This window comes from Polistes canadensis, unplaced genomic scaffold, assembly GCF_001313835.1.
Source record: "Polistes canadensis isolate GaletaPanama2010 unplaced genomic scaffold, ASM131383v1 scaffold_72, whole genome shotgun sequence".
Lineage (NCBI taxonomy): Eukaryota > Metazoa > Arthropoda > Insecta > Hymenoptera > Vespidae > Polistes > Polistes canadensis.
The window spans coordinates 138,123-165,575 of NW_014569619.1; the positions used below are offsets into that span (position 1 = coordinate 138,123).

General features: G+C 28.1%; 4 protein-coding genes across 7 annotated transcripts; 3 read left to right on the forward strand and 1 right to left on the reverse strand.

Moving 5' to 3' along the window:
• The first annotated feature begins 78 nt into the window (after nucleotides 1–78).
• LOC106786390 (zinc finger protein 26) lies at nucleotides 79–11,150 on the forward strand. 2 transcript variants are annotated; one of them, XM_014747717.1, is made up of 8 exons: nucleotides 79–198; nucleotides 282–594; nucleotides 7,293–7,409; nucleotides 7,488–8,798; nucleotides 8,944–9,159; nucleotides 9,454–9,684; nucleotides 9,955–10,136; nucleotides 10,229–11,150. In XM_014747717.1, exons 2-8 carry the CDS (start codon nucleotides 460–462, stop codon nucleotides 10,662–10,664), a joined length of 2,628 nt encoding a protein of 875 aa, XP_014603203.1. In that variant the 5' UTR covers nucleotides 79–198; nucleotides 282–459; the 3' UTR covers nucleotides 10,665–11,150. The 2 variants fall into 2 exon arrangements, with proteins under 2 accessions (XP_014603203.1, XP_014603204.1); XM_014747718.1 differs by lacking the exons at nucleotides 7,293–7,409; nucleotides 7,488–8,798; nucleotides 8,944–9,159; ... (1 more) ...; nucleotides 9,955–10,136; nucleotides 10,229–11,150 and adding exons at nucleotides 1,966–2,109; nucleotides 2,456–5,000.
• Nucleotides 11,151–11,748: 598 nt separating this feature from the next.
• LOC106786392 (estrogen sulfotransferase-like) lies at nucleotides 11,749–16,922 on the forward strand. Of its 2 annotated transcripts, XM_014747722.1 has the most exons (7): nucleotides 11,749–11,932; nucleotides 13,889–14,170; nucleotides 15,609–15,708; nucleotides 15,838–16,033; nucleotides 16,143–16,269; nucleotides 16,355–16,449; nucleotides 16,553–16,922. In XM_014747722.1, exons 2-7 carry the CDS (start codon nucleotides 13,960–13,962, stop codon nucleotides 16,874–16,876), a joined length of 1,053 nt encoding a protein of 350 aa, XP_014603208.1. In that variant the 5' UTR covers nucleotides 11,749–11,932; nucleotides 13,889–13,959; the 3' UTR covers nucleotides 16,877–16,922. The 2 variants fall into 2 exon arrangements, with proteins under 2 accessions (XP_014603208.1, XP_014603207.1); XM_014747721.1 differs by lacking the exon at nucleotides 11,749–11,932 and having other exon boundaries at nucleotides 13,235–14,170.
• Nucleotides 16,923–17,139: 217 nt separating this feature from the next.
• On the reverse strand, nucleotides 17,140–21,496 carry LOC106786391 (glutamate--cysteine ligase catalytic subunit). Of its 2 annotated transcripts, XM_014747720.1 has the most exons (11): nucleotides 21,245–21,496; nucleotides 21,097–21,177; nucleotides 20,776–21,004; nucleotides 19,947–20,056; nucleotides 19,688–19,873; nucleotides 19,166–19,338; nucleotides 18,837–19,054; nucleotides 18,364–18,732; nucleotides 17,931–18,281; nucleotides 17,682–17,863; nucleotides 17,140–17,569 (listed from the first exon to the last, which is right to left on the reverse strand). In XM_014747720.1, the coding sequence occupies exons 3-11, from the start codon at nucleotides 20,923–20,925 to the stop codon at nucleotides 17,392–17,394; spliced, it is 1,917 nt and encodes a 638-aa protein (XP_014603206.1). In that variant the 5' UTR covers nucleotides 20,926–21,004; nucleotides 21,097–21,177; nucleotides 21,245–21,496; the 3' UTR covers nucleotides 17,140–17,391. The 2 variants fall into 2 exon arrangements, with proteins under 2 accessions (XP_014603206.1, XP_014603205.1); XM_014747719.1 differs by lacking the exon at nucleotides 21,245–21,496 and having other exon boundaries at nucleotides 20,776–21,228.
• Nucleotides 21,497–24,318: 2,822 nt separating this feature from the next.
• LOC106786321 (glycine-rich cell wall structural protein 1) lies at nucleotides 24,319–26,888 on the forward strand. Its single transcript, XM_014747554.1, has 3 exons — nucleotides 24,319–24,353; nucleotides 25,502–26,104; nucleotides 26,190–26,888. Exons 1-3 carry the CDS (start codon nucleotides 24,339–24,341, stop codon nucleotides 26,442–26,444), a joined length of 873 nt encoding a protein of 290 aa, XP_014603040.1. The 5' UTR covers nucleotides 24,319–24,338; the 3' UTR covers nucleotides 26,445–26,888.
• Nucleotides 26,889–27,453: the final 565 nt, after the last annotated feature.

Here is a 27,453-nt window from a genome sequence, read left to right on the forward strand (position 1 = left end):
CATCTTTTCTTCTTGGGTTTCGTGATTGGTCAGTATGAAAAAACTCACTAGTCGTTTGACTAATAAAATAGATGGAAATCACGTTTCATCGCTTCTTATCGAAAAGGAACTTGTATTTAGAGAAGGAACAAACTGAACAGTAGGGGCGGTGAACCTAAACTCTGCAAAGCGCGATCGCATCTCTGCAGTTAAGAGAAGGTAAATGGTAACGTTAACAGTAAGAATTCAATTTTTTATTTATTTATTTATTTTTATTTTTTATATTTTTTATTTTTAAATAGATTCGATGAAAATGTTATTGTGGAATTGAATTAAATTAACAATCGAGAAGTAGAGAAAAAGAAAGGCCGAATGATCGGCATAATTGGTAAATAAATAATATCGAAAAGTTGGCGTTGTTTTTCCTAACTTGTTAAATAGTCAGAAACGTATTCAGCCAACCTTTAAAGTTAAATAAAAATGGAGTTGGAGAAAGAAGAAGCTCGAGTATGCAGACTATGTGGTCAACATGAAAGAATGTTTATCGATGTGTTTGGAGAAGAAGGATTGAAAAGGTTACTCGCCACGAAAATACAATCCAAAATCAACATTTTGGTAAGTAATGTTTAAGGTAAGAGCAACGATCTATGTACAAAGCTATGGGGTCCGGGCCCTCATTGCTACTTCAGGGTTAGGAGAAGGGGACTAGAAAAATGGCCGTAAAGTAGAAAAACGTGAGAGGTTTTTCAACACGTGTGTGTGATGTGTGGTGTATGTGCGCGCGGGCACGCGTGCGTGTGGCACACTAATTTAAGTTATTAAAATTTATTATGAATATAGTATATCTTCATATATATTATTTATTAATGCTATTTAAAATAATGGTTTAAATCGAGATAATTTTTATTAATTATAATTTTGGTGGATTTGAATTTATTCATTATGCATTCAAATTCTATGCTAATAAATAAATAAACAAATAAATAAAATAATTCTATTTTTTTTAATTAAGTAATATTTATTTTTGTATGATAGATTACCTTTTACATTATTGATAAATTTTAGTATTAAGTCAAATAATGGATAAAATTATATAAGGTGATAAGCAAAAGGGGTTTGATATTTCAAGGGCTTATAGTACTCACTGAGACAAGTGAAAAATGCTTAATTAACATGGGTCCTAAAATCAATTCTTTTGCTGTAAATTTATTTTTATTATTTATGAACGTTCAATATTGTAAACAAATTTTTTGATAATATATTGAATTTACGCTAAGGAGTTTGCTTCAAAATACTTTAGTTCAAGGTTGTTAAGATAAGTTTATTATGTAAATAAGCAAATATTATTACTAATATGAACAAAGATTATTTCATAGACGCAAAAATAATATTAGTTCATTAAGTATGAAATGTTTCATTTCAGACTGAAAGTAATCAGATGTTTCCTACTTAACGATCTAATATATATGAATTATAGATTTTCGATATATCTTTTTTTTTCCATTTGAATGCAATTCTGACGTCTACGGATCATGGATTAATGTATACTTTCGCATATTCCTTGAACTAGTGTATTTCTAATCAATTAGACATTTTTTATTCGTCTTTGTGAGTAGTATAAGCCCTTCAAATATTGAATCCCTTTCTTTATCACTCTGTACATATGCTACATAAATGTGTATTATATATAGATATAAGTATATTTTATCGTAATATGATAACGATAAGGTTTCATCGTTTAAACATATAATGGGTACCATATTTTCTTTTTTCTCTAATGTTGTATCTGTAGAGCGGTAGGGTTCAGGCTTACACTTATATTTATATTTATATATACAATTTTTTTGTCCTTACACAATTATAAAAATTCCAGAGTGTTTATATTTTATTTTCTTAATTGTGAAACTCTTAACTTTGTCAAAACATGATCCTTCTCAAGAGTGCACATTACGTTTTTAGTACTTAGGCATTTTGTTTAAATCACAGATAGATGAAAAGGATCCTCTGCCCAAGGCGATCTGTCTTCAATGTCTGGGCAAACTCGAATTCGTTTGTGACTTTCAAGAGGAGTGTCTGCGCACCCAACAAGTGTTACGCGATCGATACAATCTACCACCCTTAACAGAGATTGTAAGTGAGCATTTTATTTTATGTACTGCTCTACCGCTCTCTTAGGATGCAACTAAAATACATAATCTTGTTTATCTACCTCACATTTGAACAAAATATTAGAAGTTTAATGATGTACAGGTTTTATAAATAAGATTAGCTTTTTCATGCTTTCTTTTAAATTAACTTTTGATATGTATATTGTATGCAAATTAAGTGGAAAAAAATATAATAATATTACAAATACATATATTTATTTATATGTTCTTATCAAGGAAGGCATGAAAAAGTAAATTGATATTATAATAAAAATTACATTAGATCGGATTTCTGATACCCATCTATGTTTAATTCGATCTATTCCTAGGATGAAGTAAAGAATGAAGATGCTGCACCAAGTACATCGACAAATAATAATAATAATATTGACAAAAATCTTAATTCTTCGCCTAACAAGACTATAAAAGAAGAAGATCAACGTGTTATTAAAAATCATACAAAGCCGCAAAGAAATCTAAGAAGTCATCAACATGCATGCAAGGATAGTAATGATACCTCCAAATATCAAAATACTGAAGATAATAATCAACAGAAAGTGGAAGAATCACAGACCATTCCCCATCCTGAAGTTTCTCATACACGCTGGCTTAGAAGTAGACAAAGTGCAGATGCAACGACTACTCAGAATAGTGCAGATAGTGAATCTGATACTCCAATTGCAAATCGTTTAAGAAGTCATAATAACACTATCTCTCCAGATAATAATGTTAATTGTCGCAATAATACAAGTGAGAACGTTGAAAAGCAGAGTGGAAAACAACAACAAGATTCTCACACTATTCAAATTCCAACAACAGCACTGAACAAACTACTTACTATTGTCTCAAGTTCACCAAACATAGAAGTTTCTGTTAAAGAATCAAGAAATCGCCATAATGATGCAGAAGATATTAGTTTTACTGTAGAATTGTGTAAAAAAAAGTGTGATAGTATAGCTACAGTACGAGCAACAGTGTTCCCAGATCAAGGCTCGTGTTTAGTAGATACTTCTATCATAGAATTACTTGAAAATCATAACAGTGTCGAAGCAAATAGTATAATTAGTTCTATTATTAGTGGTAACTCAAAAAGTAATACAATCAAGTTAGAGGACTTAACAGAATTTGAACAGAGACTGGAAAATTCACAAAATCCTGAAGAATTATTTAGGATTGATGGGGAAGAAATACGCGTAGATGATAATGTAGAACACATTATGGCTGACAATCAAAATGGATATGTTTGCAAACTTTGTAAAAAGTTTTATGAACGAAAAGATAAATGCACAGTTCATGTTAAAACTCACCTGGGAATTAAGCAATATACTTGTATTCTCTGTAATGCGAAATTTGTTTGTAAATCTGATGTAATGAAGCATATTAGATGTTCGCATACTAATCCTAGGCCAATACAATGTCCAAAGTGTCCAAAAAGATTTAAATCCAAATTTTATTTAACTGAACATGATAATGTTCATAAAGGAATACGACCTTACAGTTGTACAGAATGTGAGCAAAGTTATCACCATAAAGTGTCCTTACAGATTCATAGAAAGTCACATTTACCGCCACAAAATTTGGCTTGCGAGTATTGTGGTAAGGTGTTTCCTTATCGTACGCGTTTACTTAGTCATATTGCCAGTGTTCATTTAAAAAATCGTCGAAATTTTCGATGTCGATTTTGTTATAATCTTTATTCAAGTTTGACGGTATTAAATGAACATGTAAAAACGAGACATGCAACAACGTACACTTGTGAAATTTGTAGTAAAACGTTTAAGGTGGCATCTAAATATAAAGCTCATGTACTGCAACACTCCAATCCTAAACCTTTTATATGTAATATTTGCAATAATAGATACGCATCAAAAGCATTCCTAAACGAGCACTTATTAAAACACGAAGGTTTGAGGAAACATGTTTGCCAAAAATGTGGAGCCACTTTTGCACAAGCAAGTCACCTTGCAGCTCATCGCCATGTACATGGTGAAAAGACACACGCTTGTCCAGAATGTGGAAGAAAGTTTAATAGACGTGACAATATGAAAGTACATAGAAAAAGACATTTTGAATCAAAAAAGACTGATAGTAAACAAAATATTTCCACTACTGACGAAACATTAAGTGCATCGAATGAGAAGTAATAATAATTATTTGATTACTTAAATTCATTTACAAATACATCATGAATTTTCCAAACAGAATGTTAATTAGAAGACTTGAATAATGAAATGTGAGATTGATACATACATATGTATTTGTATATAAAATGCATAAATATTAATATGAAGCTCATTTAGGTCATAGTCAAGAATAAAAATAAGTTTTTGTAATATTAGAGTAATGTATACATAAAAAATAGAGAGAGAGAGAAAAAAAGAAAAAGAAAGAGGAAGAGAGAAAATATTAGAGGTACATTAGGGATACTGTATACATCGTTGAAGGTATTAGAAATTTACTTTTTTTTTTCTACTATTACTTTTGCTTAAATATTATTATCATCAACTTTGTATGCTTTGTTTTATAATGATACAAATGTGTCACATTGATTTTATTTCGTATTTTAGCTTTTATTCTTTACTTTTACATATTACTATTTGTATATTATGTTATAGATATGCATTTGATATGTATAATATTACTCTCTTTTCATTTTTATTTGATTATATATACATTTATATAATAATACTTGTGTGCATAGAAAAAAACGAAAGGAATGAATTTATTGAAGTTGCTATGAAAATGATGTTAGATTTATAAGGTCTAAATTAAATAACAGAAAAAATTGGCACAGTGAATTGGCACATTTAATATGATTTATAGAATAAAATTAATTCGTATATTGCAATTTTTTATAAAATTAATTGCGTTAATGTAATGAAGAAGAAACTTTTTTGTTTCTATAATTTTTTTTCTATTATGCAATAAATTTAATGTAATTTTCAACGAGCTTTACAGTATTAATTGAAAAAAGGAAAAAGCTAAGTGTAGTATATGGTCCAATCTTTTTTTTATAATATTTTTCTATATTTCCTAACTGTCTATTTAGACATTTCGTAAATCATAAATAGATCAATTATGCATCAATTTTATGTCATGTAGATTGCATTTTATAGATGAATAGCATAACGACTGATTTAATCTGGACTTCAAAAAGTATATAAAAGATAATAATAATAATAATAATAATACTAATAATAATAATAATATAATAATAATAATAATAATAAATTTCTTTATTTTTAATTTATTTTAATTCTAATATTATTATTATTGAGTAAATGATCTTTATTATCACCAAAATTTGTTTTGTAAGTATTCGTTTATAATAAAAGTATGATACAGTAATCCCTATATTTATGTGGATAATTGGTTCCACAAAAACAGTGCTTAAATGAAACTTTGAAAAGTTTTTTGAAATAAGGATTTATTCTATATTCTCAAATATGTATTTAGCTTTTATTGGGATAGAAAAGTAAGTTTACGCGATTATGAAATAAACTATACCGAGGAATCCTAGGTTTTCATATAATGTATCGTGGTGACATGGACTCTGGTAATTTAAGCTTATTTAATGTGAATTTATGAGGGAGAGATGGAATTTAGAGGGATTACTGCATATATTAGCGACAGTTCTTCAATGAAAAATAAAAAAAAAGAAAAATTGTTTGAAACAATTGCATATTTCAATGTAATATGAGGAAGTTCAGTAAATTATGTTTATTATTAATATTTGGACCATACACGTAAAGTTTAATAGTAAAAACTTTTACTCTTATAATGGCAAAAGAAACACAATAGAAATTTGTTTCCAAAGATTATATTGATTACGCACTAATATTCTTTTTTACAACACTACGCAATGTGTTCAGAATCTTGAGAATGTATAGTATATAGAGGGCTTCCAAAAAACAAAATACTCTAAATATTAAAGTAGAGCAGACCAAAGGGGAAAAGGGGGTGAAAGGATTTTCTATATATTTTTACACAGATTATTAGAGTATTTCAGAAAACTTCCAATTTTTGAAGTCTTCATAAAAAAAATATATAGTCCGTATATACTATATTTTTGGATATATTTTATTACATACGAATTATTATACCAAAACATGATGAGCTGCTCTAGAATTATACATGTAAAAATGAAATAATGTATAAATTTCTTATATGAGGAAAGACACAATGAAATTGAAGTGCCTTAATCGAGAATTTCTTATTAAAATGTATGGTCGTAGATTTAAAAAGATAATCAATACAAATGTAAGAAAGTGATATTTAATGAGATATTACTCTCAAATTTGAAATTATATTTTGATTAATATTTTTGCTAATGTTACTATAAGAAAAAAAAATAATAGACTATTAATGTTTCTTAAAGAAAAAAATGAAGAAGTAGCTATATGTATCTTTGTGTAATATGGTATCATTTTTCGCTTGTAAGAAAGATACGTATATATATATATATAAAGTAATTCTCCGAAACTATTTCAGTGATATATACAAAATAATTTCTATTTTATAAAATGTTTATATAACTTGAACTATTTTTTGAGAAGAATATGTTGTACTTTAGTCTAATGTAAAAATATATATATATATATATATATATATATATTATTGATATAAATAAGAATATTTTTAACGATGCTAAGTAGAAAATAGTGACTCTTCTATATTTTTCTTATTTTTTTTTCTTTTTGGCCAATAAAAATATTTCTCAATTCCATGGCTGTCGTAATAAAGATGTAATATTTTGGGGTCTAAGACATTTGTTCATTTTTTATATATGCCTCTTGCAATTATTTGCAAAAGAAAATGACATTTTATATGAAATAATAAATTATCCAATTTTACAAATGAATTACATTGTACGTATTAATGCTTTGAGCTCTGAATACTTCCTGCTGAAGCTAATCGTATGAACGATACGCACTCAACAATTGTGAATGAAATATTTTTTCGCTAATGTGAAATTTGATGATTAAATATAATGGGTGCAGTTAACAATAAGTTATGATTGTAATTTTTTTATACCAAATTAAAAAATAGATAGACATTATTGAGCATTAATTACTTGTTAGAAACGGTAAAATTTGCAACATACCTTAATTTGGAAATAAGATATAATAACTTAAAATTAAGTAAAGTTTTTTTCAAATGTTTCAGATTCAACCAGATGATGGATTACCACATATAGTATGCCTAGTTTGCGTAGCACAGGTGGAATATTTTTGCGATTTTTATGAGTGTTGTCATGATATTCAACAACGCTTTTTATCTAAAGTTAGAAATTTAATTTGCTTATTATTTCGACTAGTTTTTAATTAAAATCAATTATAAATATTTATTTTTTTTTTTTAGCAAACTGAAATTGTAAACGATAAAAACAACGTAGATTACACGCAAAATGACGCCGAATTTGACAAAGAAAATACTGTTCCTTCTTCTAGAAAATGTAGATCAAATAATAGTTTAATTACGGCCAAACAATCAAATATAAGTGAAATGAATAAATCCTCCCTTAAAAAGAAATGCAAAAACGTTATAGAATCAGAGAAAATTTCTTTTTCGGGTGAAGAATTATTTACCAAAATTCCTGAAATATCTTTGGTAGATTCCAAAATAAGTGAAAGTTCATTAAGTAACCAATCTGAAATAATAACTAAAACGACTGAACAAACTAATCAACAAAAAGTATCAAGAAAATTATCATTAAGAAAAACAAGAAGTGTTGCTTATCAGGTAGCCCATTCTTCTTCGATTACAAAAAAAAAACGAAGAATTTGTGTTGATAGATCCTTAGTTAATTACACTGATCTTGAAAGATCTACAAATGTAAATGAGTCAAGAATAATACAATCTAATGATTTCAATGAAATCAAAGCATCTATGTCTAATACTAAAGACTCTCCCAAAGAATTCTGTATCAATAATGATCAATCTATCCATTCAGATAGAGCAAAAGAAGTATTCAATAGAATTCATGATAGTAATGAAAAAAATTCGAGTAATAAAAGTATGTGTGAAGTAAAAACCAAAAACATAAAATGCTCTTTAATTAAAAGTAATATGATTAATATAAAAAAAGAAAATTCTGATTATGTTATATCACATAAAATGCAAGTTTCAAAATCAAATCAACTTCTTTCGATTTCGAGTGACGTATTATCACAAGAGGCATGTATAATGAAAACTGAAATGAATAAGACTGTATCAAATACAAATCCTTCACTTGGAGACGAAGCAGAATCAAATGAACAAGTTACTGCTAATTCAACAATGAATTATACTCATACATCCAAAATTGTTTCTACTTCTCACTTTGTAAAAAATAAATCTTTTAAGGTTCAATTTCAAACAGAAGTATTTAATGAAGTTCAATTACCGACAAAAGTAATAAAAAATAATTGCAAAATGGATATTATCCAAGAAACATCTAAACAATTAGAACTTCAAAAAAATTCCAATGAACGATATAAGAGAAACAAAAAATTGAGTAAAATATCCGATTTGATAAGTGATGAGCAGAAAAAAGAAATTGAGACATATTATGAAAAAGATATGACAGTTGTTGACTCTGAAATTGTCGAAAAAAATCTAACGATTAATGATAAAAATAATATTAAATGTAATATTTGTTCAATATTATTTCATAGATTGGATAAATGTAAGGTATATATATTATGGAATTTAAGTTTTAGATTATTCTAAATAAATAAGTGAAAGTAATTTCTTACTAGATAGCATTACTCATTAAAGTAATATATTCGAAAAAGAAATTAAAATATTTCTAATTGCATATGATTCGTACTTTTAGGTTCATGTTTGGTCTCATTTAAATATGAAACCATATAAATGTAAGATTTGTGATTTTGCAACTGGTACTATAAGTAATGTACGTTGTCACATTAGAAAACGTCATTTAAGAATCAAACCTTTCGGGTGTAATACGTGTGGAAAAAAATATGTTGCTGCAGTTCAATTGGCAGAACATTTAAATACTCATAAAAGTGTCCATCCATTCAAGCATAAGGTTTGTGAATTTATGTCAAATATTGGATTCTCATAAAACAACTCATAAGCAAGTAAAGATAAAATTAAAATATATCAAAACTTAATTACAGAGTGTACTATATCAAAAAATCAAACAAAAAAATTCATTACTGTAGTCGAAATAATAATACTAATTTGCTGTAATTGAGTTTTATCCTATATGATGAAATTTAAAATGAATTAGTCATATTTGATGATCAAATATTTTTGAGAGTCATTGTACATATATTTATATTTATCTAATTCTTTATAATTTTTTTATTATCAATTATAGGATATACATTGCTCTGTTTGTGAAAAAGATTTTAAATCAAAAGCGAAAATGCGAACTCATATGCTTACTCATAATAAAGATAATCTTGTGGTTTGTAAGTTTTGCTGTGTGTATTTATCTAGTGAAACGGCATTAGAAAGGCATATAAAGAATATTCATACACATCAATATGTATGTGATATTTGCAAAAAAAGTTTAAAATCCAGGAAAACATTGTTGAATCATAAGAATGTAAGTCATTATTCTATAAATATATTTATTTTATTAAATAAATGTCTATATAAGTGTACACAATGTATGGAAACTTTACATATACGTTACTGTTAAAGCGTGAACTCCGTTTATTCATGAAATAACTAGCTATTATTTTATATCCATAATGCTATTTTATGAACATAAAACAATTAGTTGAAGTGTATAATAAAATTTTCTTTTATAGGCTTTTCTTAAAACGTCTAGTTATTTCATTAATTATTTAAATTATTAATTTTTATTTTATAGGTTCACTCACCTGCTAAATATGAATGCCATTTATGTTCTAATGTATACAGAAGTAGACATATATTAAAAGAACATCTCTTAAAACACAAAGGCATTAGAAAATACAAATGTGAGATTTGTAGTAAATCTTTTGCCCAAAAGTCGCATCTTGATACACATAAGGCAGTACATAGTAATATAAAGTAAATATAATAAAGATAATATTTTTTTTTTCTTTAACAAATTGTAAACCGATGTATAATAATAATTACATTTTAATTATTACTTATTTTAGATACCACTGCCCTGGTTGTGATAATTCTTTCAATCGTCGAGATAACATGAAAATGCATACTAAACGGTGTAAAATCTTTTTAAGCAACCCTGAGTTGAAAGATCTTTTAAACAAAAAGGAAAGAACTATATATACAAAAAATATTATTGATGAAGTTACTCCTGACACAACTATGATTGCAGTTAAGAGTAACGAATCCTTAATTTCTAAAGAGACTGATACTAATGTGATACCTGAAGATATTATTGAAAAAAAAATTATAAATCAACAGAACAATAGTCAATGTGTATATAATGAAAATATACAAAATAATGATACGATAAGAAATTTGGATAAAGGGATCCAGTTACCTGGATTATTGACTGAGAATGCGTATGATATTAGACAAGAAGAAAGTACTGTGATCCAAAACGTTCTCACATCGGATCGTTTTTAATTTTTTTTTTAATTTTTTAATGTTTTTTTCTTATTTTCTCTTTTTATTTATATATCTTCCAAATACGTTGTGAATTTATACAATAATTCCTGGTCTACGAGAAAGAATTCCTCACATTTAAAAATTAAATTATAATTTAATTAAAAGGTTTAAGTCAATAGTCTCACTTAATTGGAAAAAGTTGTTTCCATAAAATTACTAAAGTTAAGCAATAGTGAGCACAGTTAGTACTTGGATGATTGACTGCTTTGAAACTCCGTGTGCTTCACGGAGTTTGGAATTCCAGAAAGATTGCAAGACAGCCTATATGGAAAGATATAAAAAGTTCCTCAAACCCATAAAAAGGGCAGTAATATTTAAGAAAAGTAAATTATAACAGATATTCTTTGGTTGTTAATGTTGTTACAGTTATTTTACAAAGTTTTTTAACTGCTTTTTTATATGAAGAATAGTATAATTATACAAAAATTTATATAAATATTTTAAATTTAGAAATTTAGTACGATTTTAATAATTAAACGTAACAAGAGTTATCTTATGAATTAATTTTCTTTTTATGATTATGTTGTTCAGGTTACATAAAATTGGATGAAACACATAGATAACGTATTTGCCAAAAACAGCTATAACCAAGAGCATGTTTATACTTAATTGAAATGCAACACGATAAGACTGATTATTTTTAATAAATTTTTAAGTATATTAAAAAATAAAAAAGTAATGGAATTCCTACAAACTATTAGATTTAAAGAAAAAAACATAAGACTGTTATCTTAATAATATCATAATTATAATTATACGAATATAACATATATTTATATAATTCTGTATTATTATAGTACAAAATGGTTAATGATGATGATGATGATGATGATTTAATAAATATATATTTTATCCTTTATATCAATTTCTTTCTTTTTTTTACATCTCAATCTCTATCTATGTAATCATTGTGTTTAAAAAAATACCAATAGTTTTTTAGAATTCTATTATAATGTATTTTTATTGACATATTATAATTTAATGGTGAAAGCGTATTACACAGTTGTTAAAGGTGAAAGCTTTATATTTGGCCTAAATCCCTACCCAAACTTTATTTTCCAAGTCTAATGGCAACCCATATCTCACTAGTTTATCATTTAAACTTGTGACGAGCGGACGCATGTATTGTTTATAGTATTTCTTCGTTTATTTTCAGTCTTCTTAAGCAACGTGTATGCATCTTAATTGAAGCACATATAGTTACTCAAATAATATAATTATATAAAGTGAGTATTACTGTACCAAATTAGACTAATAATATTTGTGTAATTTGTTCAGACATTTATTTTCAAAAATTTTTAATATCAATAAATTAATTTCAACTTTTTTTCTGTAAATAATTTGAAATATACGATCTATGCTAATTTTGGGGTGATGAATTTAGTGGAAGAAACCATTAATTATCTAATAAAATTTTGGGGCACGTCTAATAAATATGCAAATTTACTTAATTTTTAGTTGCAGAATTCAATGGAAAAATCAGTTTTTTCCTATAAGGTCACAGTATACAGGGTCTTTCGTTTAATTCTCGACCACCTAAAATGTCTCGTTTATTTCGTACAATAGAATATTCAAGTATAAATATGCAGTCCCATTTAAAAAAAATATGGTGACCTTGATATCTCGAAAAAAATGATCTAGAAAAAAACATTCAACCTCCATCACTATATATCGGCGCCTTCAAACAGAATATTTTTTCCTCTTACATTTTTTTCTATCGTACGAAATAAACGAGATATTTTAGGTGGTAGAGTTAGGCGAAAGATCCTGTATATAGACAGCATAATTTTAAAAAAACACTATTGATGAACATTGGTATAATTAGTGTTATGCTATAAGACATATTTCTCTTTCAATTATTTAGATGTAGAGACAAAAGATATATATTTCTCAATTGTAAAAAAGATTATCTATTGAAGAGCGTAAGATTTTTAAAAAATATTTTTTTGTCGAAATAGAGTGCACGATAACGTAAAATTATAGGCAAAATTGTTCATAAAAAAAAAAGAAATAATTCGCGTGCGATAAAAGTAACATTCATATTATCATATGGAGAATAATTGATTGAAATATACAGTAAATGTTCCTTAAAATTGTACACCGTCATGCTTACTAGATTTCTGCTTGAAAATTGTTGATATAGTGTGTTTTAGGATAAAGAAAATTTAAGAATATATACATTTATATACTTTTTAATTATTTATTTTACGAGTTTAACTGGAAAACTTTATTTATAATAAGCGAATTAAACAAATACGAAAATAATGTACAAAAAACGACCGTATCTTATAATCTTACATGTTGATATAACAGAGGGAATACCCGATCTTTTCATGTCTAATAATTGGTCATTCTTTGTTTTTATTGTTATTTAAATGTTCTTTAGTATCAAAATCAATTTAATATTTATTCAAGATAAGAATAATACAAAATATATTTGTTTCAAAATTACATATATATTAATATACTTGGAATATTACACAATTTCGATCTAATATTTTATTAGATGAAAATTTCAAGCAAACAATTACAAACAATTCTAACATTAGAACCTTTCATAATTTCGCGTTCAATTTTTTATCAACTATAGATACTATATCATTCTTTATGTTCTATCTCTCTCTATTTCTATACTCAATATCCCTACTTATATATTCTATTTCCTTATCTTTATAGTCGTCCCCTTTTCATATCATTTCATAAAATTATATTGTTATCATTATCTAAAAAGTTTTACTTCAAAACGTTTACTAGATCATAAAAAATCCTACACATTTATATATCTCCTATATAAATTTTAAATAAATTATTCATAAACTGTGGTTGTTTTCTGTTCAGCAATTTCAAGAAATATAGTTCTTAAATATAAGCGTTTAAAGTTTTACATAGCTCAGGACGTGCTGCATGGGAGTAGGAGTAGAGGGACTCTGTGACACTTCTTTCACTGTATTTCAATACTCTAAGAAGCATTTTAAACCAGAAACAATATTAGATTTTTTGAAAAATTTAATGGCATTACTGATTAATAAAATATCTAAAAATCTAAATTACTTAAAAATCTAATGTGCTAGCAAAATTTCAATAGTAAATTTCGATTTTACACAAGAAACTACGTAATAATTGATGTATGATACGTCAGCTGCAAAATGGCTGTTAACTAGTATTTTTATTATATGTTACAGTTAACGAGTTTTTATTAGTATATTTGGTTTTGAACTTTTGAAAAAGATATTATACAATAATAATTGACACAATGAATAAATTAACACCACCCAAATACGAGTTATTAAACCCAGAAAAAACAAAAGAAATGTTACAATTATTCAAAGGTGAGAGAACCGGTTGGGTGTTGGTTGGCTCGAAGAAATATTTCTTTCCATATAAATATACAGAAGAAGGAGAAGGATTTTATAATTTTAAAGCAAGATCTAGTGATATTTGGGTAATTACATATCCAAGATCAGGTAAATAACTATTTATTTTTGTATATGTGTATGTCTTTTTAAATAAGTATCAGTTTAAATAAATTTACGATTTCTTAAAAGATCAAATGTTTTCTTGGTATTCCAATGATAAATGAAATTAAAAATGGCTCAAGGTAGAAAATTATCAAACTTTTGTGACTAAATATACAGTTAGTCACAAAAATATTCAGACACTAGAATAGATTTAATATTTATGTTCTGTAATTTTCCATACTCTCATTCTTCCATCATCTCCATAAACATCAAATTTCCTTTCATCGGAAAAATAATATTATTCCACCTACCATTTTCTTTAGAAATGAAAGTTTTAACAAACCGAAGTTTCTTTTTCCTGTTTATTACATTAATATACGGTTTTCTCCTGGTTATCCGCCCATTGTAATTTTCTGCACGCAACACTTTTCGCACGTTTTCCGGATGTACAGTGATATCACTTTCTTCCTTATAGCATTATTACTATTTGTGGTGCATTGTCTATGATTTTTTTTTAATTTTTCTAATAATGTTACGCTAATCGCGAAGATTTAAAATTCGCGGACATCCACTTTGATGAATAAAATTAATTATATCTTCATTTTTATACATATATATATGATGTTCGCTATGTATTTTTACTATGTTTTAAGATTTGAATTTCACGATACGATTTACCCTTTTTCCCCAACAGGAAATACCTAACGGCTGCATATTAAAAGATGTGTTTTTATTTTTTGTATTTTTGTTATCTAGATGCTCTATCATAGCATAATATATTTTTTAAATCATTTGTACATTTAATTAAATTACAGAACATAAATATCAAATTTATACTGGTATTTTCGTGATTATATATCTAAATTTATTTCTTTTTAACTCTTATTTCGATTTTTATGTTATAATGTTTTAATAAACCTTCAAATGACTTATCTTTATAAAACATTTTTGTTTGTTTCCTGGACGTAAAATACACTGATAAAATGTGCATGAAAAAATAATTGCAAATGCAGTTATTAATGCATAATAATTTCCAATATCTTATCATAAAAAAATAATATTTACATAACAGACAAGAAAGTCGTACTTAAGATAAGAAGCGTACTTGTAACTAATCACAATTGAAGCAAGCAGTTAGTAAAGTTAATAAGAATAAATTACTGAAAGACAAAAACAACTATTATTCAGAAATAAAATCATATCGAACAAATGATTCTATGAATTGTTATTCTCATTTTAGCGTACTGAAAGCATCCCTGAAGTTACGCCCGCATATTTTGAAATACCCTATATATATATTTTTATTATTCTATATAGATGAAATTAAATGAAACAGATCTTTTTGATCTTTGGTTTTTTTTCTTTATCAAGTTCCTTTCTAGTAAACGATAATTTTGTGTCTCTCATCTTCTCATAGCTGATAATTTTCATATCTCAACTTTAGGAACTACGTTAACTCAAGAGCTGGTTTGGTTGTTAAGCAACAATTTGGATTATGATACAGCTAAAACTAAATATCTTTCTGAAAGATTTCCATTTTTAGAGTAAGAATGTCTGTTTTTATTAAATAAAAAAAAATTATTTGAAATTTATCTTTCTTATTAAAACTGCATAAATATATATAAACATATGTATATTCGTACAATAATTTATATTTGAATTTTATATTATAGATTTAGCATGTTCAACCACCCTGAGGTTTCAAATGAATTTCTAGAAATGAATAAAGGTGATTTAGCTAAAGAGGAATTATGCAGATCATTAACAATACCTGGATATGAATCTTTGGAAAAAATGTCTTCACGAAGATTTATTAAGACACACTTTCCATTTAGTTTATTACCTACTGTTTTGGAATCTGGTGCTAAAGTAAAATAGTTTTTTTATTTTTTTTAATTTTTTTCTTCTATTCTATTCAAACATCTTCAAATATATCTATTATATATCGTATAAATAAAAATTTTAATTTTATTTTTAGATAATTTATGTGGCAAGAAATCCTAAGGATGTAGGTGTATCTTGGTATCATTTGAATAAGGACATCAAAACACAGGCATATATAGGAACATTCGAACAATTTTGGAATTATTTCCAAAATAATCAAAGTAGGTATCGCTTATATAAAAATATTATCTTTCCGATTAATTAATTGGTATCATATAACTAATAGAATTTTTCATAAATATATAGCTCCATGGAGTCCATATTGGGAACATATAAAAGAAGCTTGGGCATTGAAAGATCACCCTAATGTTTTATTTATGTTTTATGAAGAAATGTATGAAGTATGTATACGATATTTTAAAAATATATTTACACTTTGTTTTATTTTATTATGTAATATAATATAATATTTAATATATATTTACTATATATATTTTTGTTTAGAATTTACCGAAAGCTATTAAGAAAATTGCAAAATTCTTAGGTAAAGAATACAGCGATGATGAAATAAATGAACTTGCAATGTACTTGGATATTAAAAATTTCCGTATAAACCCAATGGTTAATTTAACAGAATTAAGAGAATGTAATATATTAGAAAGAGAATCTTTTGTCAGACGAGGATTAAGTGGTGGTTGGAAGGACTTTTTTACACCAGAATTAGAAAATCAAGCAAATCAATGGATTACAGAAAATTTAAAGAATACTGATTTGAAATTTCCAAATTTTACCAAAAACTTGGATTTTAGCTTAACAAAAAAAGATTAATTCAATAATTTTCAAGATTTTTAATCATGTTTCTGTTAAAATATATATATATATATATAAAACTTCTAATAATTAACAAGTACTTTTTATTGAATATTCAATATTTTGCGGTACAACTACATATCATAAGAATTCTTGAAAATTTGTTAATTTAAAAAATCTTATTTTGTTATGTTTATTCAGCACCACTGTCTTATTATGTAAGAAACAAAAGAAAGCAAATATAACAGTACATATTTAATTATACAAAGAAACTTGTTTCATTTAAAAATACTGATAATATATATTTCAATTATTTTCTTAAAACTCTCAATACATTTTTTATGGAATGTAAATTATAATAATATAAATATAAACGAAACAAAATTCCAAAGAATTAAAAGCAAATCTGTTTTTTTCTTTTTTTTAAATATAGACATTAAATGACATACGTACAACGTATATCTAGAATAAAATAAATTATAAAGTTTATAATTATACCTGCAAGAAATTGGATCATAGTAAAAATACTGTTATTAACAATCCATGTTCGGGCATTTTTCTGCTTTAGCAACAGCTGGCGGTATTGTTTCAGTTGTTTTAGATGCTATGCATGGTCCAAGTAATTCTGGGCAAGAAACTTCATTGGATACAATACTATCTATCTTTTTCATTAAGTCGTAGTTGATACGTTGTGTTATGACAGAATCATGTCTGTATCATAGATATAGATTTAGCATTAATATATTATATAATTTTTATACAAAGTGTTAATAATATTATTACTTCGATACTAAAAATAATAAAAAAAATAGAAATAACTAACTTGTATTCTGGATGTGATGTTACTTCTTTTCGAAGCCATGCAGCTGTTGTTAGAAGTTCGCCAGATGCACGTCTTTGAATTAATTTCATATATCTTTGTACTGTACAATGTGTATCGGCATCTACATCCATATTGGCAAGATAAGAATTAACTAATGGTATTAATCCAGGAAAAACACCATTCTGTAAATATATACATATTTTACATAAAATCTAAGCGTTGAACTTAATGATTTTTTGAATTAAGTACCTTGCCATTAATAATTTCATTAATGGTAAATTTATCATACTCCTCTTCTATATTTTCTTTTTTTGCAGTATTTGATGTTATATCTTTACGAAACCAAAACTTTTCATTTTGAACAGCATTCCTTTTTTGTGCCTTAGCCATGTTTTGATCAACTTTACTAATTGGTATAAGTAAATTTAATTTGTAACTGAGTATAACTCTCGTTAGCAGTACGATAAAACAAACAATAGCTGCATTTTCGAAATCTGTTATTTGTACTTCGCATGGTCGAAATTCAACACGCCATCCTATTGAAGAATATGGAGGTGGTGGTTTGAATCGCATTGTTTGCCAATTGGTTGATTGAATATTCTATAAAGTTATTTATGTAATATTAAAAATTAAACAAAAAACATGAAGATTTTTAAGTAATTGATTAATGTCGTTTACTTACTTCAAAATGATCGGTATCTTCTAAATCATTTTGATGTATTTTTTCCGAAAATAAAGATACAGAATCCCTGATAAACAGATGAGCTATATGTTGAGCAAGTAACCTATCAATACCATTATCTATTAATTGCTTGTATATCTCAGTGTCATATATCAGTGGAACATCATTATATTTATCTCCTTGTTCGCTGAGGTATGAATCGATAGAATCATATCTAGATTTGTGAATTCTGAATTGATTTTCTTTTAAAGGTTTCAAACCACGTTCTTCTTGTGTTCTGCAGTCAACTGAGCAAGAAATGACATTCCATCGACAATCAACATCTGTTACATATCCACGATAAAATGGGCTAGCAGCAGTTAAAGCCAACTGTCGAATGTTAAACAAATGTCTGTAAAGCATGCACGAACAAGTATTCTAACTCAAATTTCTTTTATTTGAAATACGATAACTAATGACATTGGATTACTAACCATGATTGGACACAATGGTGTTAGTTGATCATATAACGTTCGTCCTTCATCTATATTACAAGCTTGAAAAGTAAGCTGTAAACAACAGCATCCCATTCCAAAGCCCATAGCATCCATATAAACATGATCTACTTTTGCTGCTTTATTACTGGATCCATCGTTGTCTTGACTTATGAAATCTTCTTTAAACGGAGAAGGAACATTTGTATCTTTGAAAACTAAAAAAAAAAATACTTTAAATAAATACTTTAAATAATAAATTTCCCTATGATAATATAAATAAAAAATTCATATATATCTATTAATATAATATTTATCAAAATACACACTAGGAATGTTTATAGAAACTTTTTCTCCTCGACGTTCTCTAATATTTTTTGTTAATGTTTTGAAACGTGGGTGTCCAGGGAATATTGCTTCGTCTGGAAAGAACAAACTTCTGGAGGCACCAGCATTTGGCGTGGGCACAACTGGAGGGTCTGTAAAATCTGATGCTCCTAGCCTAAAGTATATATATTGCATAGATATAAAAATACATAAATTGAATATATAAAATAAATAGAATATATATATATAAATAAATATATGAGCCGTTCTTTTATGAAGTGGAATAAGTTTATTCGTTGTGATTTTTAAATATTTAAGAGTTTGCATTTAAATCGATTTAAAAACATTGATAAATGTTAATGATTTTGAGTAATGTATTTAATTAATTGCATATGGCACTCTACGCAGCCAATACGCTTCCACAGCCCGTATATTTTGGAGAGCTTTAAAATAATTGTATATAATGCATATGTGCACTTTTTATGCACTTAAAATGTGATTAACTGTGAAATTAATTCGAATACCTTGGAAAATTGGTCAATGACATTAATACTTCTCCAGGTTTTAATAATTTTGTCGCTTCCTGTCTACGATAACGCATATTTGCTTCGACAACATTAAAATGTGCTAATAAACCTCCATATGGTTTTCCTGGCGTTCCTTCGATCATATATGCACCATATTCTGGTCGCCATAACGATTTAACATTTCTATTTAATAAAACAATAAAACATTTAATCGAAATTTTGTATTAATCGATAATTAAAAAAAGATAGTACTTACAATGGATCTTTCTGTTCTTTTTCATTTAAAATTTTTAATATTTCTTCTGCTCTTAAACTAAGCTTTGCTGTTTTTGCTGTATCATCAATTTTTACTAATACATATTCTACCTGTATAAAATATAATTAATTTTGACTATAATCAATAAATAAATATTGATTAAATTTAACTATATATGTGGATAATTTGATGATTCTTATAGAATGTAAACATTAAGTTTGTGATAATATTATAAAATATTATTACACAATATGATTAAATTCAAAAGTGTGATTCATTTGTCATTAATTCCTTCTCATCAAAGTTATTTCATAAAATTCATTTTTTTAACAAAACATGATTGTACAACATCATAATGCCATCACTTTGTGCAATCTTTATCATGTTATCTCTATTAGCTTGGGTAAGACAACAATTAAGTGATAGTTAATTTGTGACTCAAATAATAAAGTTAAAAAATATGATACAATTAATTACATCTCATGTAATCTAAATATCAGATCGCATCTTTTAATATCACGAAAAAAGTAAAAAATTGCAAATAATTGGCATTGCTGTCTTAATCCTTATCGATTCTTATCGAATAATCATATTACAATGATGAAAATAATTAATGTCACATCATCGCGATTTATTTACAAGATAACTGTAGAAATAATTACTCATGAAAAAGATAGAAGGAAAATAATAATGAATTAACACATGAAGAATGACTAAGCAAAAATGTTAACCATTAAAAGTATTCGAAGTATTCTTGAGTTAGATAGAAACAGAAATAATAGTAAAAAGGAAAAAAAGGAAAAAGGTTCTAAGAATTGATTTTGCGTACCTCATCGCCCCATTTGAGCACATCACCTTGTCTGTCTCTGAGTTTTTTGTATAAATTAATGAATTGTATTATCCCATGTTTCCTAACATGATCGGATAATTTTTTCGTTTCTTCCCAATTAAGTGGACTTCCTTCAGATAAAAGTCCCATTATCTTTTTTTAGAGTAGTCTGTTCTGTCTCTTATTCGGTAAGATTTTTCAAAAGTTGCCACACTAAGAAATGTTAATCCTCGTGGAAAACGATACTTTCCGATTAATACCGAGGCCAACCGAACTTAAACACACTAACGTATAAGTCAGTAAGTAGTATTTACTACTTACGTATTCGAGTTGTTCTCCACAGTGATTATGATTCGCAGTTTCTTATAAATCGTCTTTTATGCGTCTACCGCCATCTCTATTCTAAGAATTATCTATATAAAATATTATAGACCAATTAAAATCTACGATTTGATTATATATTATATACCTGTTCTATTTGTTTAAAAATTAAATTATTAGGAATAAATATTAATGGTAGGAAGAGATTCAATGATGATAATTCCTAATTTTATTTGATGTTGATTCGATTATTTATAACTAATTACACATAACCTAACACGTATTTACTTTTAACGTATTATCAATGTTAGTTAAAGTGTTTAACTATTAATAAAAATATATTATCTTTTTTTCAGTTCGTTGAAGTAAACTGTTTCTCGTTGACACACGCAACATTACCTAGAACGATGATATTAATAATACAGTAAACCCGAAACAATCATTAGATGGCGTGAATGATGTGTATTAATCGAAGGATTTTCCAAAGATAAGTTAACAATTTTTCTTACCGACAGTGTTTTGCAGTGAATGATCGATACTTTATCGACTTTAAAATATAGATGTCGTGAATTGTATTTTTAGAAACTATGTTATTCTATAAATTCATATATAATTAATGTACATAATAATAATAATAATATACATACATATATATATATATATATATATATATATATACATAAAAAGAAAGAGATTAACTTGAAAATTAAAATAAATGAAAATAATTACAAAATGTAGATGTTTTTTTATTTTAGTATAGAACGAAAAGCTCCATTGAGTGCAAGCATTTTAATGAATGTAATAAAAGGAGACATTTAAAAAAAAAACAAGAGCAATTAATATTAGTTATATATACGGAAAATTATAAATTATTAAAAAAAGATATTTAAATGTATACTCTCTTGAGAGTAATACGAAATAAAGATCATTTATTCGATGAAAGTGAAATATTTACGTACATGCATAAAATAAACACGAGAGAAAAATAGTCAACTTGACCAATTATTTTATAGATTTTACATTAGATAATATTGAAAAAATAAAAATCTTTATAAAATAGCATAAATATATTTTTGGACAAAATATTGGATAGCTGTTTGAATACTGAACGTACGATCAGTTAAATGATCGATTTAAAATTATGAATTACAATTTTGCATTTAATGTTATTGTTTTATCTTCACTTCATTTTATAACAAATTATTCGTATTATTTTATTATAATCATATAAAAATAATGTTATTTATTATTTACGTTAGTATCAAATTATCGTAGTATTATTTGGATTAATTGATAAGAAAATATAACTTTTGTTAAAAATTGGCTATTTGATCAGTTTTATATAGTTATATTTTTTATATTCTATATTATTTTCTTATATTTCTAATATTCTATACAAACACACACACACATAAATATGTATCAATAATTATGATTATGTATTAATTATAAGTAAAGATAATTTTTACAATTGATTTTATAATATATTTTATATATTACAATTATTTATACTATAAAATATAAGTTTTTTTTTTGTTTATTTGTGTGTTCGGCAGAAATATATAAGAGATGGCATTAATATTCGGGACAAATGAAATTGGAGAGTCCGTTCTCTCCCTCTCACGTGGAGAGCATCCAAGACGCTGTCCGATGAATACTCTCTATTTCGCAATCGTGACTACACTGCGATGAGAGTTAGTTGCTAGCGGTAGCGTCGTCTCCAGAAAACGATCTAACGAAAGAACGAAAGAAAGAACAAAATATCCCTTCCGTTCTCTTCCTCTTTAAAACACACAGAGTAATATGTTTGTATGAGTGACGTGCCTTGGTACACTATCACCGGGCAAGGTTAACGTTTCGCTGCTGCTCGGCCGCAGCAACTTACTGCCATAAGAAAACGCAACGTGACTGGTGATCCACTTTTGCCACTGAGAATGCTATGAACGTCGTAATACCGTCTATCCATCTATTTATCTATTTATTTATCTATCTATCTAGTCGAGAGTTAAAGAAAAAAAAAAACAACAACAACAACATACAATAATAATTATAAGTAATTATTATTACGAGGAAGTATGTGTGATTAATTTTTCTTTTTATTTACTTATTCCTTTATTTTATTGAAATCACTGATGTAACAGGTACTTACTAAGCTATCTTGACTTGGTTAACAACGTTTTCATGCTTCGTTGAAGAAACGTTCTGTTACCTGTGTCTCCAGTTACCAGTATCTTCCTGCTACGTCCACTTTATTTGAATTGAACTCGATAAAACTAGAAAAATGTTAGTTATTTCGATCATTGCATTGAGTAACTAAGATTGGAAATAAGACTTCTATGGACGTTACTGTGTTAATAATTATTTTTTAATTAAATTTAATATTGTATACATATACATGAAATTTATATTAATTAATTTAATTTGTAAAACCAAAAGTCCATTTACTGGACCAACAAAATAAATAAATAAATCTATCTATCTATTTACTATATATATTATTCACTATGGCAAAAAATATGGGAAAACCTATTCTTAAAAATAAAAAGAAGAGAGAGAAGATTCCCAAAATATGTATATATTATAATTAAGATTTGATTTCTCTGTAAATATATTGATGAAATAAATATATATATAATTTATAAACATTTCTAAACACACGTATTGAAGAGTGTCTTGAATTTTGAAATCTTTTCTAAATTAAGCAATGTCTTTGATGGTACTATCGAGAAATTGTGCAATTCAATGAGAGAAAGAAACTTACTTCTATTTAAAAAAAAAAAAAAAAAAAGAAAAGAAAAATAACACCTTCAAAAAGAAAATAACACCTTCAAAAAGAAAATAACATAAAATGAAATAAATAAGAAAAATGTTATCAGTTAATGGATAGATAAAAGCAAACGTATTTACCAGGATATCAAACTCGTTTAATGAGTAATTTATTCACCGGAAGTATGATGAATTTAAATCGGAAGTAAGTTTACGTTGCGAAAAGTTGCGAAGAAAGAGGAAGAGAAAGGGGCAGCAAACGACAAGGAAAGAAACAGAAAGAGAGAAAAAGAGAAAGAGAAAGAGATAGAGAGAAAGAGAGAGAGAGAAAAAGAGAAAGAGAGATTCGCAATAGCTCCGTCGCATCTCATAGGTGATGGTTCCCAACACGAGTGGGGTCCAAGCTGGCCCGTATAAAAGGGGATCTCAAGACAACCACGGAGCATCAGTCCTCATATCAAGGAACAGCAGCAATCATGAGGGCATTCATGGTGAGTAGTTACCATCCTCAACTTCCTGCTCTCTCTATCTATCACTCTCTTTTTTTTCTCTCTCTTACATTTAATTTTTCCATCACGTAACATCTATCATTCGGTTCCATTATTCGGAACTAATTCGGTTTATTCGATTATTTAACGAAGAATCTGAGAATCTCACCGAGTGCTTTCCTTTCGAAATTTCTTTTTTTTTTTTTATTTCTCTCTCCCTCTTAACTTATTTTTCTTTTTATTCAAAGAAATAAAATTACCAAGAATATGTCTGTCTATGGATATGAATGAGAAATCGAAAAGTATCATTCCATTCACTCATCTCGTGAAGTTAAACTATCCTTCTTTTTTTTTGTTTTTTTTTTTTTATCGAAGAGAAATGACGGGGTCATCGACCTACAATCTAAATGGATTTATAGAAAGAGAAACAAGAGTATTCTTCAAATTTTTCATGTCGGCCATCTTTATCCAATTACGCGATGTTAACAAATCATAATAATCTTATTTGATATAAATGTTTTTCTTTTTTTTGTTTTTATCTTTAAAAAATAGAAGAATCTTCGTGAAAATTCTTCGTGTATATATATATATATGCAAGAAAGTAATACTTTTATAGGCTTTCTCGATTACGTTTCGAGAATGTTCTTCTTTTTTTTTTTTCCTTTTTTTTCGAAAGCGCGGGACAAATAGAGAAACACATTTTAATTCGGTACGTTGTTGAAATCTTAAAGAGAGTTAGAAGAAACACGTAATACTCGTTTTTATGTAACAACTTACCTTTGAGAATTTCACTGCGAGGAAAAAGATTTTACATTTTTCGTGCACGTGTTTATAGTTTAAAATGCATTTTGATATAAAAGCTTTCGAAGGAACGGTGAAATTTATAAAAAAAAAAAAAAAAAGAAAGTGGGAGAATGGAGAGTAAATTCGTGGAAGAAAAAAAAAAGAAAAAAAAAAAAAAAAAAAAAAACAAGGAAAAATAAAAATAAAAATAAGTCAAGAAGATACTCTCGGAGTTTCACGTTGGAGTGTATTGAATATATAACGTTAGTTAGCCACTTTCACTCCGTGGTCGAGCGCGTGTAATCGATAGAAACGATTTTCGAGAAGAGAAAGGGTCTCGAGAGTGAATCCTCAATGTGGAATTTCAGATCCTGACGATCGCCGCCGTGGCGATGGCACGGCCAGAAGCCGGCTACTCGTACAGTCCACCAAGCGGAAGTTATGGTGCCCCTAGCGGTGGGGGTGGTGGCGGTGGCGGTGGTTTTGGAGGAGGATTAGGAGGATTGGGTGGATTAGGAGGATTAGGAGGAGGCGGTCTTGGAGGCGGACTAGGAGGAGGACTAGGAGGTGGTTTCGGAGGTGGTCTTGGAGGTGGATTCGGTGGCGGATCTGGATTTGGTGGTGGTGGTGGCGGCGGCGGTGGCGGCGGTGGCTTCGGTGGAGGTTCCCTTATCCAGAAGCACATCTACGTTCACGTACCACCACCTGAGGCACCCGAGGATAGACCAGCGAGGCCAATAGCACCACCCCCGCCACCTCAGAAACATTACAAGATCATTTTCATCAAGGCACCAACTCCACCTACGCCAACTGCACCGGTCATCCCAGCATTACCACAACAAGATGAACAAAAGACACTTATCTACGTCCTTGTCAAGAAACCAGAAGAGGCACCAGAAATCAGTCTACCTACTATTGCTCCTACGCAACCAAGCAAACCGGAAGTTTACTTCATCAAGTACAAAACTCAGGTACGTATATGAAATAATTCAAAGAGAGATCAAATTAAGATTAATATAATCGATTCAATCACAAATTTCTTTTTCTTTTTTGCAGAAGGAAGTTACATCTGGAGGTGGTGGTGGTGGTGGTGGAGGAATCGGTGGTGGAATCGGTGGTGGCATCGGTGGCGGCATCGGTGGTGGTATTGGTGGTGGTATCGGAGGTGGTATCGGAGGTGGTATCGGAGGTGGTATCGGTGACGGACACGGCGGATCAGGAGGTGGTGGAATCGGGGGAGGTATCGTTGGTACCGGACCAAGCGGACCAAGCTCGAATTACGGACCACCTGGAGGATCCGGCCCATACTAGTCACAAGACAGCCGAACCGGCCCTAACTCTCTTCTCCATTCACCAAATCATTTTTACACCCACCACGCTTAGTTCTTATTACGAGCGTAATTCGACGAGCGCCGATCCTCATCACGACGACGATACGATAATAATAATGTTCTTAGATGCGCGCGAATATACGAACATAACGTTTATAATAATAATGACGATCGCGATGTTGATGGTGATGATGACGACGACGAATACTATGATAGCCAATGATGCAACATCAACAACAACAACAACAACAACAACAACGACGACGACGACGATGATGATGACGATAAAGACGACGACGCCGCCGCTGCTGCTGCCATTGCTGCTGCTATTGCTGCAGCAGCATTCGCTGCTGTTGCTGCTGCCGATGATGATGATGATGATGATGATGTTGATAAAAATGACGACGAAGATAATGATGACGACGACGACGACGATGATGATGATGACGATGAAAACGATCATGATAATGATGATAATGATGATGATACTGACGACGATTACGAGGAGTTTTTTATACTTATTTTTTGCAAGAAAACGGTGGCGAAATAAAGCTTTTTTATGTATTTTTACATAAATTACCCTGACTATAATGATTATTTATCCGTCTACCCCCTATAACCTTTTCTCTTTTTTCCTTATCATTTGTATCATTAGGATAAGAAGAAAGGAGGAGAAGGAAAGAGAAAGATTATCTATATTCTTAAATCATAATTTGAACTCCGCCATTAATTTACGGTACATTTTATGTTTATAAACATATATATTTAAGTATATGTATAAATAATTTTGAGATATCCTATAATTTATGCAGGAAGGTGATAGGTTAGTGAGAATTTTAAACGAACTTCCGTATTGTATATAAACGTAGAGTATAAATACATGAATTGTATATACCTATATATTATACGAGAATATATACGCACGGAAATTCTCACCATCGTCTTCCCAAAAGACGCTTAAGCAGTCCAGAAGGAGCACACTTTCACTG